Here is a 15,205-nt window from a genome sequence, read left to right on the forward strand (position 1 = left end):
CTTGGGCTCCTTACTGCCTTGTGCCTCTTCATACAAACTGGGACAGCCTCCCAGCATCCCAGAACTAATCCAGAGCCTAGAGACCACACAACTAGGTTGCTGTTCCTATTGGCTACCAGTTGTGTGGCATCATGGAGTGGGGTCTTCGGAAAGCCCACCCATATGCTATCAATGGCTCAATCCCAATCCCACTGCCCACAATTGAGCATTCCTAGGTTCACAGACTGGGGGCTCAACCCAAAGAACCCTGGACTTGGTGGGTGGGTTCACCTTGGGCAGACCACCTGCTGGGTCTGCCTACCCCTCCCTCAAAAGGCACTTGGATTTGTACAGGTGGCTCAGCCCAGAGGAACCTGGGGTTACCAGGTAGACAAGAGCTTTTCTGTAGTCCTGAGACTTTGGACTCCACCTGGGGCATTCAGCCCCCACAGCTACTTTGGGGTGGGGCTAGAGGACCTGAGGACAGGGGAAGCAACTGGAAGAGGTAAAAGAAAAGAAGTGCATCCTCTTCAGTTCACCTTGTGCACACAGATAAGCTCTGAAGAGCCAGGCCCTGGGCCCAGCCACATGGAACAACTGGACTGCACTGACTTTCGTCTGTGCAGGTTCTGCCCAGACCAGGGCCCTGGGGGCTCCAGGAAGGCAGGGCAACCTGTGGGCCAGATGAAATGCTGGGGGTGTTTTGATGCCCTACAGGGCAGAGTTGGGCAGGTAGCTTAGGCAGGGACCAGCTTGAGTGAAGGTGGGTTGTCCAGATGGAATGGGCAGCCAGCAAGGCATTCTAAGCAGAGCTTGTCCAGAGCCTGGGCAGCTTTGGGAGCAGGAAAATTGAAGTGGGACTTAGGAAGGCCTTGAATTCCAGACTGAGGGAGGCATCATGAGCAGGGGAGGAAGAGAGGAAGCTCCTTCTATTTCCTTGAAGCAAGCGGGATGGAGGGAGGAGCCCTGAGGCAGCTGTGGTCTCCTGGGGAGGGAGCGCTCCCTGTGTGGTAGGCATGTGGAATTCTCCCTCTTTCCAGGGTTGGTCTAAGACCCTTAAGCCCCATACCTAGCAAACCCCACTGCTCCTGATCTGGACCTATATATTCAAAATAAAAACCATGAAACCAATATAAGAATGTCCATCAGAAATCTCATTTTCTTTCCAATTATGACTATTTTGGTGCTATTTTTAAAATATCATGTTCTTTTATCCCCATTATTCCCCTAATTTTTCAGGGCTCCTACTTTGCTAGTCCAGATAGTCACTAAACACTGACACACACTAGCTATGAGGGGAGACCATCACCTTCTAGGTTCAGTGTTCACTTGGAGAGGGGATGGCCCTGAGGACTCTGGGCCCCCACCTTGCTACCCAGGGTGACAGGATCAGGCAAAATAGGCATAAAAGAAGATGTTGACACACATGAGCAGGATGGCGTTGAAGCCACAAACACGGGCCCAAAAGTTTTGTTTCTGGTGTGGTTGGCTGTCACCTGGAGGGGTTTGAGGAGGGACAGGTGAGGAACACAAGGCTTCATCAGGCACCGTGCCTCTAGCTTTGGAGCTGAGGGACACCCATTTACCTGCTTTGGCTACCAGGGGCAGGTCCCAAGCCAGGGTCCACCAGGTAAGATTCTCAATCTGCAAGGAATGAGTGGTGATGGAGATCTGGCAGGGCAAGGGTAAGTCCCGGGCTGGCCAGGGTCAATGATAGATGAAAATCAAGTTAAAAAAGGCACAGAGGAGCCGAGTGCTCTGGCTCAGGAGACTGAGGCAGGAGGATTGCAAGTTCAAAGCCAGCCTCAGCAACTTAGGGAGGCCTTGTCTCAAAATAAAAAATAAAAAGGGCTGGGGATGTGGCCCATTTAACTACTGAGTTAAATGCCCCTCCAAGTACTCCTCCACTTCCAAAAAAAAAAAAGGCACAGAGGTCAGGGCCAATCAGGGATAGGAGTCGAAGGCTAGAAAATTCTGGAGTCAGAGAGGATCAGGGATCAGAGTGGGACTAGAGTCAGAAATTATTAGGGGTCAGGGGTCAGGGCAGGCTCACCTGAACAGTCTGCGGCGGTGAGGTCAGCAGGCTTCCAGCTGTCACAACGGCAGTGGTGAGCACAAATAGGGCAATGGCAAAGTGCAAGTAGTGGATGCTGCTGAGGATGGTTGGCCGTGTGTCGGGGTCACCACAGGGTGGGGCAGGGTGCAGGAATTCCAGGACCAGTCTCAAGCCTCCCAGCACCAGCCCTGCCATCAGGCCCCAGAAGGCCCCCTGGGGAGGAGGGAGGCGGGGCTAGTGGGGCTGTGGGAGGAACCCCTACCTCCTGCCTTGGACTGTAGCTCATCTGCAGGGGGGCAGGAGGCCTCCAGGCCGAGCCTGCCTGCCCACCTGCGTCCTGTCCCTCCCACCCACCTGTTCATTGGCTCGTGGCCAGAAGATGCCCAGGATGAAGACTGCAGTCACTGGGGGGGCCAGAGAGCTGGTCACAGACTGCATGTAGATGAAGAGCTGCCCGCTGTTAGAACCCTGAAGGATGGGGATCCAGGCCACACTCACACCGATGAGCACCACGATGACCAACCTGCAGACAGCAACAGGTGGCCCTGGATACCCTTCCTCAGTCCCTCCACCTGCCCCTGGTCATTAAGACTCTCCTACCTGTGCCCTGAGACCTAGCTTCTGGCCTCTGCTCTATTTCACCAGGAAACCAAGTTTGTCCTGTCCCTGCTCCAAACCCTTCCAGGGCTTCCTGCCACCTGCAGGTCCAGTTCCTGGGTCTTAGCGCTACCTCCTCCTTCCCCTGGGGGTCTCTGCTGAGTCAGTCCTGAGAGCCCCTTTGTGCTCCTGGGGTCTCCCACTAGCCTCCTTCAAGGCACCTATCCCACCTCCTCCGTGTGCACATTAACTTGGGTGATTCCTTGTGTCCTTACATGTCTCCCCCTCCCATCTGGAAGCTCCAGGAGCACAGGAAACTCTTTTGTTGGTGACTAAATATTTGGGGACTCATGAAGGACTCTGCACCATTGGGCCAGACTGACCTCACAGTGGTTCTTGAACACAGCATGATTTCTCAAGCTGCCTGGCCTTTGCAGAAATCCGGCCCTCTATATATCCTTCACTCCCTGCAGCTCTCTGTGGTTGACCCCCATCCATTCTAGGGCAACTTCCATCCTAGGAACATGAGGGTTGAAGCCAGGTGGCCTGAGCTGGGGCTGAGCCTGGACTCCTCAGATTTGCAGCTTAAGTCCTTTTGATTGGCCGTGGGAGCCCTCTCCCCTCCCTGCTGGCATCCAGTCTCCCTGTCTGTCTAAGTGCCCCTCCACTGCCAGGCTTCACTCCTTCCCTTGGACAAAGTGCTCGTGGGCACGGCACCCCACTAGGAGCCCTGACTCAGCAGTGAACGGGCCCTGCTTTGGCCCAGCTCTCAGTCCAGCAGAGGAAACAGATCAACCATGCAGGGCTGCCCGAGGGAGCCCAGGGGAAGCAGTAATATAGGAAGGCTCCCAGAATGGGGCACCCAGAGCCTTGAAGGGGTGTGGGACCCACCAAAGGGACAAGGGGGGTGAGGTGTCCCACCTGTTCCTTCCTGGCTAAGCACCCCAACCCTGTGTCCTGAGCCAGTCAGCACCAAAGGTGGAAGGTGGTAGGACCTGTTGGATTCCCTGCCAGGACAGCAGGGTGGCAGGGGCTGTGTGTGCAGCTGGGATGCTGCCTTCCCTGTGGCTGCTGGCCTGCCTGCCTGCCTTCCTTTTTTCCCTTCTAGGCCCAAGGGAGGGGTGGAGGAAGGAGGTGCCACCTTGATTAAGGCTAATTAACACTTACCCTGGTGGTGGCGGGTGCTACCCTCTTCAAAGGCCCAGGCAGGCATCCATTAGCACGGCTGCCCTGCCCTCCAACACCAGACTCAGCATCTCCGAGGAGCCTGGGCCTCTGCAGCCAGCCAGGCCTGGGCTGGACCCTCCCCTTTCTCTTGCCCTCCAGAGTTCCCCTTCTGATTCAGCCACCACCAGCAGCCAGAGGGACCCCAAAACCTAGAGGCTGGAATGCCCCTTTTCCACTTTTCCTCCGCCTCCACACAGGCTTCATGGTACTCTCCCTACCTACCCCATTGTCAGGATGAATGGGTCCCTCCATCACACCCCCTGGGGGGTTGCCACCATGGTCACAGGGAAGACCTCAAGGGGGGGGAGCTGAGCTCTCTGGTCCTTCACAGTGCCCAGCTGGACACAGGGTCCCAGGAAGGGGACAGAAGGTGAGCACAGGAGAGGAAAGTGAAAGAATGGAGGTTCTGAGGTATGGGGGCCTGGGGCAAGCAGGGGCAGGAAGAGATGGGGAGGAAGGTCAAGGGCATGGTTGCAGGGAGTGAGTTGACACAAGCAGAGACCAGGTTGGGACTCTGGCTTCAGGCCCAGCAGGGACAGGTTGGTCCTGGGCCACACAGCAGCTGAGGAACCAGAGGGGGAACAGGGGAACCAGAGGGGGAAAGGCAGGCAAGGGGTTGGTACCCAGGATGAAGGGTCACTGAAGCACCCTGCATGAGGGAGAAGAGAGACTGCTTGTCTGCAAGAAGAGCTCGCTCGCACTCGCCCGCTGTCTGGCATGTCCCAACAAGGCCCTTCTGACAGAAGCCCGTCTGTTTTGCATCAGTGGGACAACTGCCTGAAGCTCTGGGGAAGACCCCACCCTAAGGATAGGTACCCTGGGCTCCTAGCTGGAGGCTGCACTGTTGGCAAGGCTAGTGCCAGAAGGAGGTGCCGCTCTGCTAGCAAGTCAGGTTTGCAGGCTTGGAAGGACAGGAACAGTGGGGACAGGGGGGTGGAGAGGGTCCAGATAGGCAGATGTGCACACTCAAAGACACCTTTCCAAGACCAAGGACATGGAGACGGGCCAGACACTGTATCTGTTGTCACAGAACACCCAGCACCATGGGGAGGAGGTCTGGGAAGATCTTTTGACCCTGTAAAGACCATATTTGCTGTGGGAAGAATCTAGTAATAGATTCCAGAATGGAATAGATTTGGGAATGGAAGGGAGAGGAGCTCATTCCTTGGTTGGGGAATCTCAGGGAGGGCTTTATGGAAGACAGGGTACGTGGGTAGAATCTAGAAAGATTGAGCTGAAGAAGGAGAGGGCAAACAGGGCTAGGAGGAAATGGTCATAGCTCAGTTGGGCTGTGGCATGGAGGCCAGAGGGACCCCTGTGGCTTGAGTGTGGGCAGTCCTGAGTGCTGGCTCAGGGGTCCTCTTTGAGGCATCTGGAAACTATAAGGAGGGCTAGGGGCTCATATTTTTGGGAGACAGATCTCTACTATGGTTGGGGAAGGTAGTTTACCCCAGTAGACAGGGTGAGAGATGCATTCCTGATGAGAGCTGTGACAATGATGGGCTGGACAGGAGAGCAATGTGGGTGGTGGATTAGATAGGAGACTCCTCCTCTTTTCTCCCCTCCTTCCCAGCATTCTCTCTCTTCCAACCAGCAAACTCCTACACATCCCTCAAAGCCCTCCTCTGGTGGGGCCTCTTAAGCTGGTCATGTGGCTGCAAAAGTTGTCTCCTGGTTCCCCGGCACCCACCAACCGTACCGTCCCACCAGCAGCAGTTCCCGCTCGCTAGCACAGGGCCGCAGCCGCTTCCAGATGTCCATGGTGAAGAGTGTGCTGCTGCTGTTAAAGATGGAGGTCAGAGATGACATGAGTGCTGCCATCATCACTGCGATCATCAGTCCTCGCAGACCTGGACGTCGGGATGAAGACGTGCTGTGAAGCTGCCTGGCCCTTGCCCTGGCCCTGAGGGGCCTCCTGCCGGTGCCCTGGGTTTCGCGTCTGATTTGCTGTGTAACTCCTAGGCATCCCAAGGCCCTCTCTCTTCATTTGTCAGGCTGACTGGAATGGGGCTCAAAGGAAAGTGAGTTAAATGGTAACGCTCACTTGATGCTGTGTGGTACACACCATGAGACCCCCAAAATAAGCGGCCGGGAAGGTAAACAGTGAGCCATAAGGACTCCTGCATTCACTGCCCCAGCTTGCGGCTTGCTGGCAACACAGGTCCTGACTAAGTACTTATGCTGTTGTTGTTATTACCAGCCTCTCATTTCTGCAGAGTCTGACAGCTGACGAGGCACTTTCACACCCATGACTTCATCAGAGGGCAAGATCATTAGCCCGTTTGACAGATGAGGAAATGGAAGCTCAGAAAAGGGAATAGAGTCGCCCAGGGATTCACAGTGGGCTAGAGGCAGAACCTGAGGATGGGGTAGGAGTGGTGAGGAAGGCTTGAGGTGGGACCCTCTGTTGGGAGGTCACACCCTGGGCCGGGCTGTACAGTCTCATTCTCATGCACAGTGGCCCAGGCTCTGGAACTTCCCACCACATCCTGTGTGTGTGGCAGGCCCCAGCAGGCATGGTGAATCCCCTCTCTCATTGGCTCTGTGGAAAAGAGATGAAGATTCCCAGAAGGGGAGAAAGACATGCTATTGCCAGCCAGAGGGTGAAGTTCCCTAGCAAAGTCAGGGAGGCATTCTGGCAAAGGCTTCTGGGAGTAAAGGGCTCAAGAGAGCCTGAGGGTGGGGGAGGCCTAAAGGAGATAGAGGGAGGCTTGGCTGTCAACTCAGAGCTGTGTGGCTTCAGGCTGCTCTTCAATCCCCAACGCACCTCAGGAATTTTCTCAGGTTTGTCTCCAAGGACTCCTTCAGTTTTTCTTCAAGTGTTTAGGCACCTCCTCTGCTGCTGGCAGACTCCCTGCCCCTCTGTCTACCACTTGCCCAAGGATGGGCCTGACAGGGGACTCCTTCCCTGAGGGCTCAGCCTTACACCATTTATTTAGCCTGGCTGGGTTGTCTGGTCTTGGCTATGCATCTGACTTGCCGTGTGATTCCAGGCATCCCATAAACCTCTCTGTTCACTTGTCAGGCTGATTGGGATGGAGCTCATAGGAAAGTTAGTTAAATTATGGTTTTCCCCAAACATTTCTCAACCCTCCTCATCTTGCTCAGGGAGGCAGATTAACTTGGGACTTATTCTATCCACTTCTCAGGGAGCTCAAGTACTAGAGAGGGTGGTGACCCAACACACTTTGGGTGTCACACTGGGGACTTAGTGGGCTCTCCTGCCCAGAATGGATGGGGCAGGCAAAGTACAAAGGTGGGAACCCACAGAGTGGCCAGGCCTTGAACCAGGCAGCCTCTCTGTGTTGTTATGTTTAATCCCAGCAATAACACTGAGGGGTGGGTAGATGTCATTATCTCCAATTTACAAATGAGGACACCGAGGCTCCAAGCAGGGAAGTGCCATGCCCCAAATGCTTCAGCCAGCAAGTGGCAGGGCCACTTTCTGTTCCCAGATCTGTGCATTGCTGTTCCTTGGGCCTGAACTCTTCAGGAGGGAGGGGAGAGAAGGAGGGAGGGAGCAGGGTGGGCCCTGACTGAAAGACCAGGAAGCCTCTGGAGGCTGGAGCCAAGGACCTGAGCACCCACAGAGGAGAGGCTTGGGCTTCTAGTGCTCAGAAAGCTGACTCTTCTTTTTGCCTAGGATGGAAGCTCACACAGCCAATGCTAAGTTGCTTTTGCTTGCACACCTCTGAGGACAAGGAACTCAGCACTCCACATCAGATTAGCAGGACTGCTGCCACCCTGAGAAATGTGGAAACAGCCAGACCTGCTGATGTTTCTGTCCATTGGCCTGCAGTACCTTGGGGGAGGCAGAGGGTGGGGCTCATGCTTGCAGACATAGAGGGATTGGGGGACCTGAATTTCTAATCCTGGCAAAACGAGCAGTGGACTTGTGTTTGTGTCTCAGTCACTGTAACCTCCAAGAAGTCACTTTCCACCCTCCGTACCTCAGTTTCCCCATGTGTAAAATGGAGCCAGTAACTAGTGTTACATGAGAAGGCGTTGGTAAAGGAGCTTGGCATCAGAACGTAAGCGAGGGATGGTACAGCACGGGCCAGAGGACAAGCTTTAGGGTAGATCAATCAGGTTCAAATTCCAGGTTCTGATGGCCTACTTGCCATGTGACCTTGGCCAGATCACTGTACCTCTAGGGGGTCTCAGTATATCCCTATTTATTTATTCAGTGGTACTGGGGATTGAACCCAGGTGTGTTTTACCAACTGAGCTACACACCAACCCTTTTTTATTTTAAGACAGCGTCTCCCTAAGTTGCTTAGGGTCTTGCTAAATTGCTGAGGCTCGTCTTGAACTGTTGATCCTTCTGCCTCAGCCTCCGGAGCCACCAGGATTACAGGCCATGCCACTTTGGCAAGAATTTCTCCATCTTTAAAATGGGGCTGATACTAACAGTGTTGAGGGGTCTTGAGAGGAGGAAGTGAGTTTGCCACACAGGAAGCACAGACAGGCCTGATACCCAGGTACCCATGTTTTTGTTCATGGTCACTTCTCTCTTCCTCCGGAGAGTGTCCCAACTGGATGTGACACAAAGTCACACTGAATCCGGAGTGACCGCCATAGCCCCCCAGCCCCCTTCACGCTCACTGGGCCTGAGGTTCCATCCCCACTCCAGCTCTGCTCAGACCCACACAGACCCCACTCAGGTAGCCTCACCTATGGGCATCAGCTCCATGACCAGCTTGGGGTAGGCGATGTTGGAGCAGCCGATCTCAGCCCCGCAGGCCCGCAGGCACTCGGATGGTACCACACAGCCAACGTCATCTGCAGGACACAGATGCTTGGTGCCCATGTCTGCTGTACACCATCCCTTCTCTCAGACATGGGCACCTGGGGTGGGAGAGACCAGGCCAGGATCCTAGCTTGGCTCAGACCTGCTCTGTCACCACCCCTGACCACTTATTGCATGGTGAGCCCTGGGGAGAGGATGGTGTTGGGAACCCTTCTGGCTCCTGACACCCCCACCCTCTCAGTTCATTTTCCATCTGTTGTCTGTCCACCATCACATGTCCTCCATCTTCTAGTTGTCCCCTACTGCCCACCCCCAGGCCAGGGGGCTCGCCTGTGATGTGGCCCTGCCAGTCTGAGCAGCCAGCCTCCAGAGCCTATTGGGTTGGCTGGTCTCCCCTGCTCCCTTCTCCCGCCCCCAGCCTTCTCCACAAAGGGGAAATGGAGGTCTGTGGTAGGGGAGTTGCCTGTGGGAGGGTCCTGCCCAGGTCCTCACCTGCCCCTGGTTTTTCTAGGGGTGGGGGTACTGGGGATTGAACCCAGGGGCATTTGACCACTGAGCCACATCCCCAGGCCTTTTTTAAAAAATGATTTTTATTTTGAGACAGGATCTTGCTAAATTGCTTAGGGCCTTGCTAAGTTGCTGAGGCTGGCCTTGAACCTGTGATCCTCCTGCCTCAGCCTCCTGAGCTGCTGGGATTATAGGCATGTGCCATGGCACCCAGATGTCCCTGGTTTTTGTGTTCACTCAGCAATACACCATGACATGGGCTGCTTGCTCGGGTGTGTAAATCACTTCTCTGCAGCTAGCCCAGCACCAGCAGGACCATGGTGAAAGTTCAGGGGCCCCATGGCCTGCCTGCTCTACCATCCCTGTTGTAAGGCGTAGGGCCAAAGCCTGTCCATGCCATTGTTCCCCTCTGTGGGGTTGGGCTGTAGGCCTGGACATTTCTTGTTGCTGTGCCAATGCTAACATGATCAGCTCTGGAGGACCAGAATTCTCCAACTGCTCAGCTCTCCATAATCTGCAGGACCTTCTGGCATCAGAACCATCTGACCCTCTGGTCACATCCATCTTCTCTCCCTTTGCCCTGAGTTCAGGACCCATAGGCCTCCTCTTCTGCCCTACTCCCCAGCCTCATTCCCACCTGAGGCTCTGCATGTTTTTCCCAAAGCCTCATCCCAGCACTGATACCTTCACTTGCTCTGAACTGTCCTCAGAAGTCTCCTCCTCCAAAAATGAAAAGAAAGGTGCGGGAGGTCTTATAAAAATTGAAGGGAGCTCAGTGGTATAGAGGAAAAGGACCAGTGGGAGAGAGGAAGGAAGGGAAAGGAGAAATACTGGGGAATGTCGTTGGCTGAATTATGTTGTTATATCACGTGCACATACAGATATGTAACTACAAAGTCCACCATTATGTACCACTGTAATGCATTATTAAAATATATGGGGAAAAATAAAATTTTAGAAAATCCCCTGCTCTATCTAAACAAACCCATTTAAACAAACCCATCCTGCTCTCCTTTTGGTCCCTCATCTCTTGTCACTCCTGGGATGTGTTGGGCATGTTTATTGGGCTCATGTCTCTTTCCTTCGGTGGATGAGCCTGGTGAGGTGGGGACAGTGCACACTGGCCAGCCATTGAATAGATGGGTGAATTCATGAATTTAAGGCTTGCCCGAGCCTTGGACAGGACCTTAAATCCAGGAATTCCTAGTGAGGTGTTGAGCAGAGTTCCTGGCCTTGCACTCAGACCCCTGGGATAGGAGGCTCCCCATTGCTGCAGGGCTGTGGCCCTCAGTGTGTCTCCTGTGGGATTCTGCTTCTCTGGGCAGTCATGGGCCCCCTGCGCTCTGTAGGAGAGGGAGAGAGTCCACCTCAGGTTCGCTTTTTCCCCTTGTGAGACACTTTGTAAAAACCTTTGGTCGCTGCCCCTGGGATTTACAGCAGAGCAACCTGGGAGAAGGGGCTGAGGGGAAGGTTGAGGAACAAGCCATCCAGCCCTACTCAGAGGGGACGAAGGGAGGGCTGGGAGAGTCTCCTTGTTTCTGTGACTTGATGCTCCCAATGCAGGCTGCCCGTCTCCCACTATCCCTGCTGAGAGCTCCTTCCCTAGGTGCCCAGCAGCCCTTACCCTGGGGGTGGGTCTCAGGTCCCTTCCTCTAGGCCAGCAGGGCTGCAGCAGTGTCCTCCCCCGACCCCAACACCTGCACCCCTGTCTCCAGCCCTGTGTCTCTTGATATCGGGCTTCTCGAATGAACATCTGGTCCCTGGCATCCTCCAGTCGCCTCCAGCTCAGAGTGTCCTCCCTCTTCTGTGTCCCTTCCTGACCTGCCTCCCTGTCCTCTCTCTCCAACCAGTCCCACAGCACTCGGTTTACCCTCCCACACCTCTGGGGCCAGCCCTGCCCACTTCCCTCTGCAACTTCCTCAGCTCCATGGTCTCCTGCAACTCTTTGTGTCCACATTCCTCGCTGACTCCCTTCCAAAATCACAGCTCTCACCACAGCTTACTTCTCAGGAACATCCTTTCCACCCCCACCCCTTGGAGCTCAGGACATTCTGGAAAAGAAAAAAAAAAAAAAAAAAAAAAGTCCTTTCTGTGGGACTCAAGGCCCTTGAAAATTGGTCCCGGAACCTCTGTCCCAGCACACTAGCACCCGTGCACCTGCCACCCTGACCTGCCTGTAATTTCTCAAACACGCCCAGCACTTGGACGCCTCCAGGCTTGTGCAGACGCTGTCCCTCCTCCCAGTGTACCACTGTCTTTTTAACACCCACCACCACCCTTGTTTACCTCTTTCTTCAAGGCCTATTGCAAAGGTCTTGTCCTCTGAGGCCTTCCCTGTCAACCCCCCAGGACCCCCCAGCACCCAGGGCAGGTTCTTCCCTAGGGCTTCTAAGACCCAGGTCTGAATCACTATTGTTTGTTTACATATTCTACTCCCCCACCGGACCTGGAGTTCCTCAAGGGCATACACTAGGTTTGAATCATCTCCCAGTTCCAGTATCACCCAGCCCAGGGCTGGGCCCAGAGGAGACAGTCTATGAACAATTGTTGAATGAATGAATGAGTAAGTGAGTGAATGGTGGGGGGGAAGGAGGAAAGGCACAGAAGAAAAGGAGAAAGGATCCTAGAAAGAATCATGAAGGAGTTCAAGCACTGTTGATCCAGCTGCCTATTCTACCATCTTTACCCTCACAAATGTTGTAGGATCAGAAAGGACAGAATTGCGAGATACATAGCCAGACCCAAGACCCATGCTAGGCCACTGAGGTCCAGGATTCAGAGAGCAGATATAAGCCCCTCCTGATAGACTCTGGGCCTGGACTGGCTGGCTTGGGCACTGGGAGTACCCAGCCTTCCTGGGAGGGACTGGTGAAGCATCACAGCCACATAATGGCTCAGAAAGCCAGAGTCAGGAGATTCTTCCCAAGTTTATTCAGCCTATTGCAGGCTCCTGGTATGGCACTGCCTCTGGGCATGACAGGTTGGACCAAGTGTTTGTGCTGAACAGAAGAAAGAACACCCTCTGCTTTATGACAGCAGCAGCAACATGTCGCCATTTAAACACAGCCCCTGATGTTCCAGCTTGGGGTGAGCAGCCTGGGGCTGGGCCTGGAGGGTTTCTGAACATGCCAGTGGTTGTTTGTGGCATGCCTGAGAGCTCCCCACCAGGCTCTCCTGCATTAGCACACCGGAGCCCCGCAATTTCCCCTCTCCTTGTCCCCCATATTCTTCTTCCCCATGGTCAATGGTGAGTCCACCAATCCACCAATCTCCCTGTGCCCCTCTCTGCTCACAGCCATCTGTGGCTCCCAGGACTCTGCAGGGGATCTCCAGGTTCTCAATGTGTCAGTCAAGAGCCCCTGCCCTCTTCATTACCCTTGCCCCCCAAATTCCACCCAAACTTCCGGTGAGCCCCCAGGATCTCTTAGACACCTCTGGGTCACTGTGTTTTGTGATTAACTTTCCCTGGAACACCTTTTCCTCCTTCATAAGCTCAGTACTAATTCCTGTCAACTCATAGATGTCTGAGCTCCCCAGATGTTGGGGCAACATCCTCCATAACACCGATAACTTTATAATCTCTGTGTGATCTGCCTCCCTATTACATCATGATTATGGATGTCCTGGAAGAAGCCTGGGACCCAGAAGTGCCCGGCACAAGGCAAAAAGTGGTGGCTTGTGTCAGTGTTTGTTGACTGCGTGATTCTCTCCCAAGGAGACCACTGAACACACCACCTTGAGGGATAATCAAGGTGTTCCTTATACCTGGTCCAGGCCTGGGAGTTAGCCCAGATACTGCTGGGCAGTAGGGAGTGGGAGAAAGGCACACAGACCTCAACTCAAGATCACCTCTTCCAGCCCCTTGTCATGTGATCCTGAGTGCTTATTTAAGGTTTCTGAGACTGATTTCTCTTCTATGAAATCTGTTTTTGGGTTACCTATAGTTCCCAAATGTAATCTGAATTTCATACCATCTACAAAAACTAGCTCAAAATTTATTACAGAATTAAATGTAGAATATTAACAATGATCAAATTTTTGGGAAACAATGGGAGAAAGTCTTCAGGACCTAAGGCTAGGCTGAATTCTTGAAAATGACACCAAAGCATGATCTATAAAAGGAAAAACTAACAAATGGAACCTCATTTAAATTCAAAACTTCTCCTCTGTGCAAGACACCCTTGAAGAAGATATAAGACAAGCTACAGATAGGGAGATAACATTTGTAAACCAGGTACCTGAAAGAGACCCTGCATCTACAATATATAAACTCAACAGGAGGCTATGGTAATAACAACAGCATGGGACTGGCACCAAAACAGACATGTAGACCAATGGTACAGGATAGAAGACACAGAAAAAAAACCACATAAATACAGGTATCTCATACTAGACAAAAGTGCCAAAAACACTCACTGGAGAAAGGATAGCTTATTCAACAAACGATGCTGGGAAAAATGGAAAGCCACATGTAACACAATGAAATTAAACCTTTATCTCTCACCCTGCATGGAACTCAACTCACTGTGGATCAGACTTAGGCACTAGAACAAAGACCCTGTGACTGCTAGAAGAAAAACTAGGCCCAAATCTTTATCATGTCTGCCTAGAACAAGATGTCTTCCTTAACAAGATCCCTAAAGTGCAAGAAGTTAAATCAAGAATCTATAAATGGGATGGACTCAAAGTAAAAAAGCCTCTTTTCAGCAAAAGAAACAATAATGTGAAGAGAGACCCTACAGATTGGGAGAAAATCTTCACCACATGCACCTCAGATAAAGCAATACTATCTAGGATATATAAAGAACTCAAAAACTTACACTAGAAAAACAAATAAACCAATCAATAAATGGGCTAAGGAAATGAACAGACACTTCATGGAAGAAGATATATAATTGATCAACAAATATATGTAAAAATGTTCAACATCTCTAGCAATTAGAAAAATGCAAATTAAAACTACCCTAAGATTTCATCTCACCCCAATTAGAATGGCTATTATCAAAAATACAAGCAACAATAGGTTTTGGCAAGGATGTGGGGAAAAAGGTACACTCATACATTGCTGGTGGGAATGCAAATTGGTGCAACCATTATGGAAAGCAGTATGGAGATTCCTCAGAAAACTTTGCATGGAACCACTATTTGACCCAGTTATCCCACTCCTCGGTTTATACCCAAAGGACTTAAAATCAACATGCCACAGTGACACAATCACATAAATGTTTATAGCAGCTCAATTTACAATAGCTAAACTATGGAACCAACCTAGATCCCCTTCAACAGATGAATGGATAAAGAAAATGTTACACACACACACACACACACACACACACACACACACTCAACTTTAAAGAAGAATAAAATTCTGACATTTGCTAGTAAATGGATGGAGTTAGAAAATATCATGCTCAGTGAAATAAGCCAAACTCAAAAAACCAAAAGTCAAATGTTTTCTCTGATATGTGGAAGCTAATTCACAATAATTAGGGGGGCGGATAGGGAAGAATAGTGTTACTTTATATTAGGTAGAGGAGAGTGAAGGGAGGGGAAGGTGTGGGGGAAGGAATGATAGTTGAGTGAAACAGACATTATTATCTCAGGTACAAGTATGACTGCATGACCTATATGATCCTGCAATATTTATAATCAGAAGAATGGGAGATTACACTCTACTTATGTATTATCTATCAAAATGTATAAATGTATTCAACTGTCATGTACAACTAATTAGAACAAATACAATTTTTAAAAAAAGTTAGATGATCAAACTGTAAAAACAAAACAAAACAAAACGAAGCCAAAAAAACTCAACAGTGGGCTGGGCACTCCCAGCAACTTGGGAGGCTGAGGCAGGAGGATCTGGAGTTCAAAGCTAGCCTCAGTAACTTAGTGAGGCCCTAAGCAGCTCAGCGAGACCCTGTCTCTAAGTGAAATTAAAAAAAAAAAGGGCTGGGGATGTGACTCAGTGGCTAAGTGCCCCTGGGTTCAATCCCTGGTACAAAAACAAACAAATCTCAACAGTACAAGAAATGCTCTGTTAGAAGATGGGCAAAAGATACAAGGAGACATTTTGTCAGAGGGCACAT

At 51.8% G+C, this 15,205-nt stretch overlaps 1 protein-coding gene across 1 annotated transcript in view; it reads right to left on the minus strand.

Moving 5' to 3' along the window:
- Positions 1-1,338: 1,338 nt before the first annotated feature.
- The window catches only part of SLC5A10 (solute carrier family 5 member 10), a 66,397-nt gene continuing 52,530 nt past the window's right edge, over positions 1,339-15,205 (minus strand). Inside the window, exons 10-15 of the mRNA XM_079131695.1 lie at positions 8,534-8,641; positions 5,559-5,709; positions 2,390-2,558; positions 2,033-2,248; positions 1,566-1,623; positions 1,339-1,475 (exon numbers count right to left, since the gene is read on the minus strand). Coding sequence (XP_078987821.1) covers positions 1,369-1,475; positions 1,566-1,623; positions 2,033-2,248; positions 2,390-2,558; positions 5,559-5,709; positions 8,534-8,641 — 809 coding nt within the window. The 3' untranslated portion in view covers positions 1,339-1,368. The remainder of the gene's footprint in view (positions 1,476-1,565; positions 1,624-2,032; positions 2,249-2,389; positions 2,559-5,558; positions 5,710-8,533; positions 8,642-15,205) is intronic.

The sequence above is a fragment of the Sciurus vulgaris genome (genome assembly GCF_902686455.1).
Source record: "Sciurus vulgaris genome assembly, chromosome: 3".
NCBI classification, from domain to species: Eukaryota; Metazoa; Chordata; class Mammalia; order Rodentia; family Sciuridae; genus Sciurus; species Sciurus vulgaris.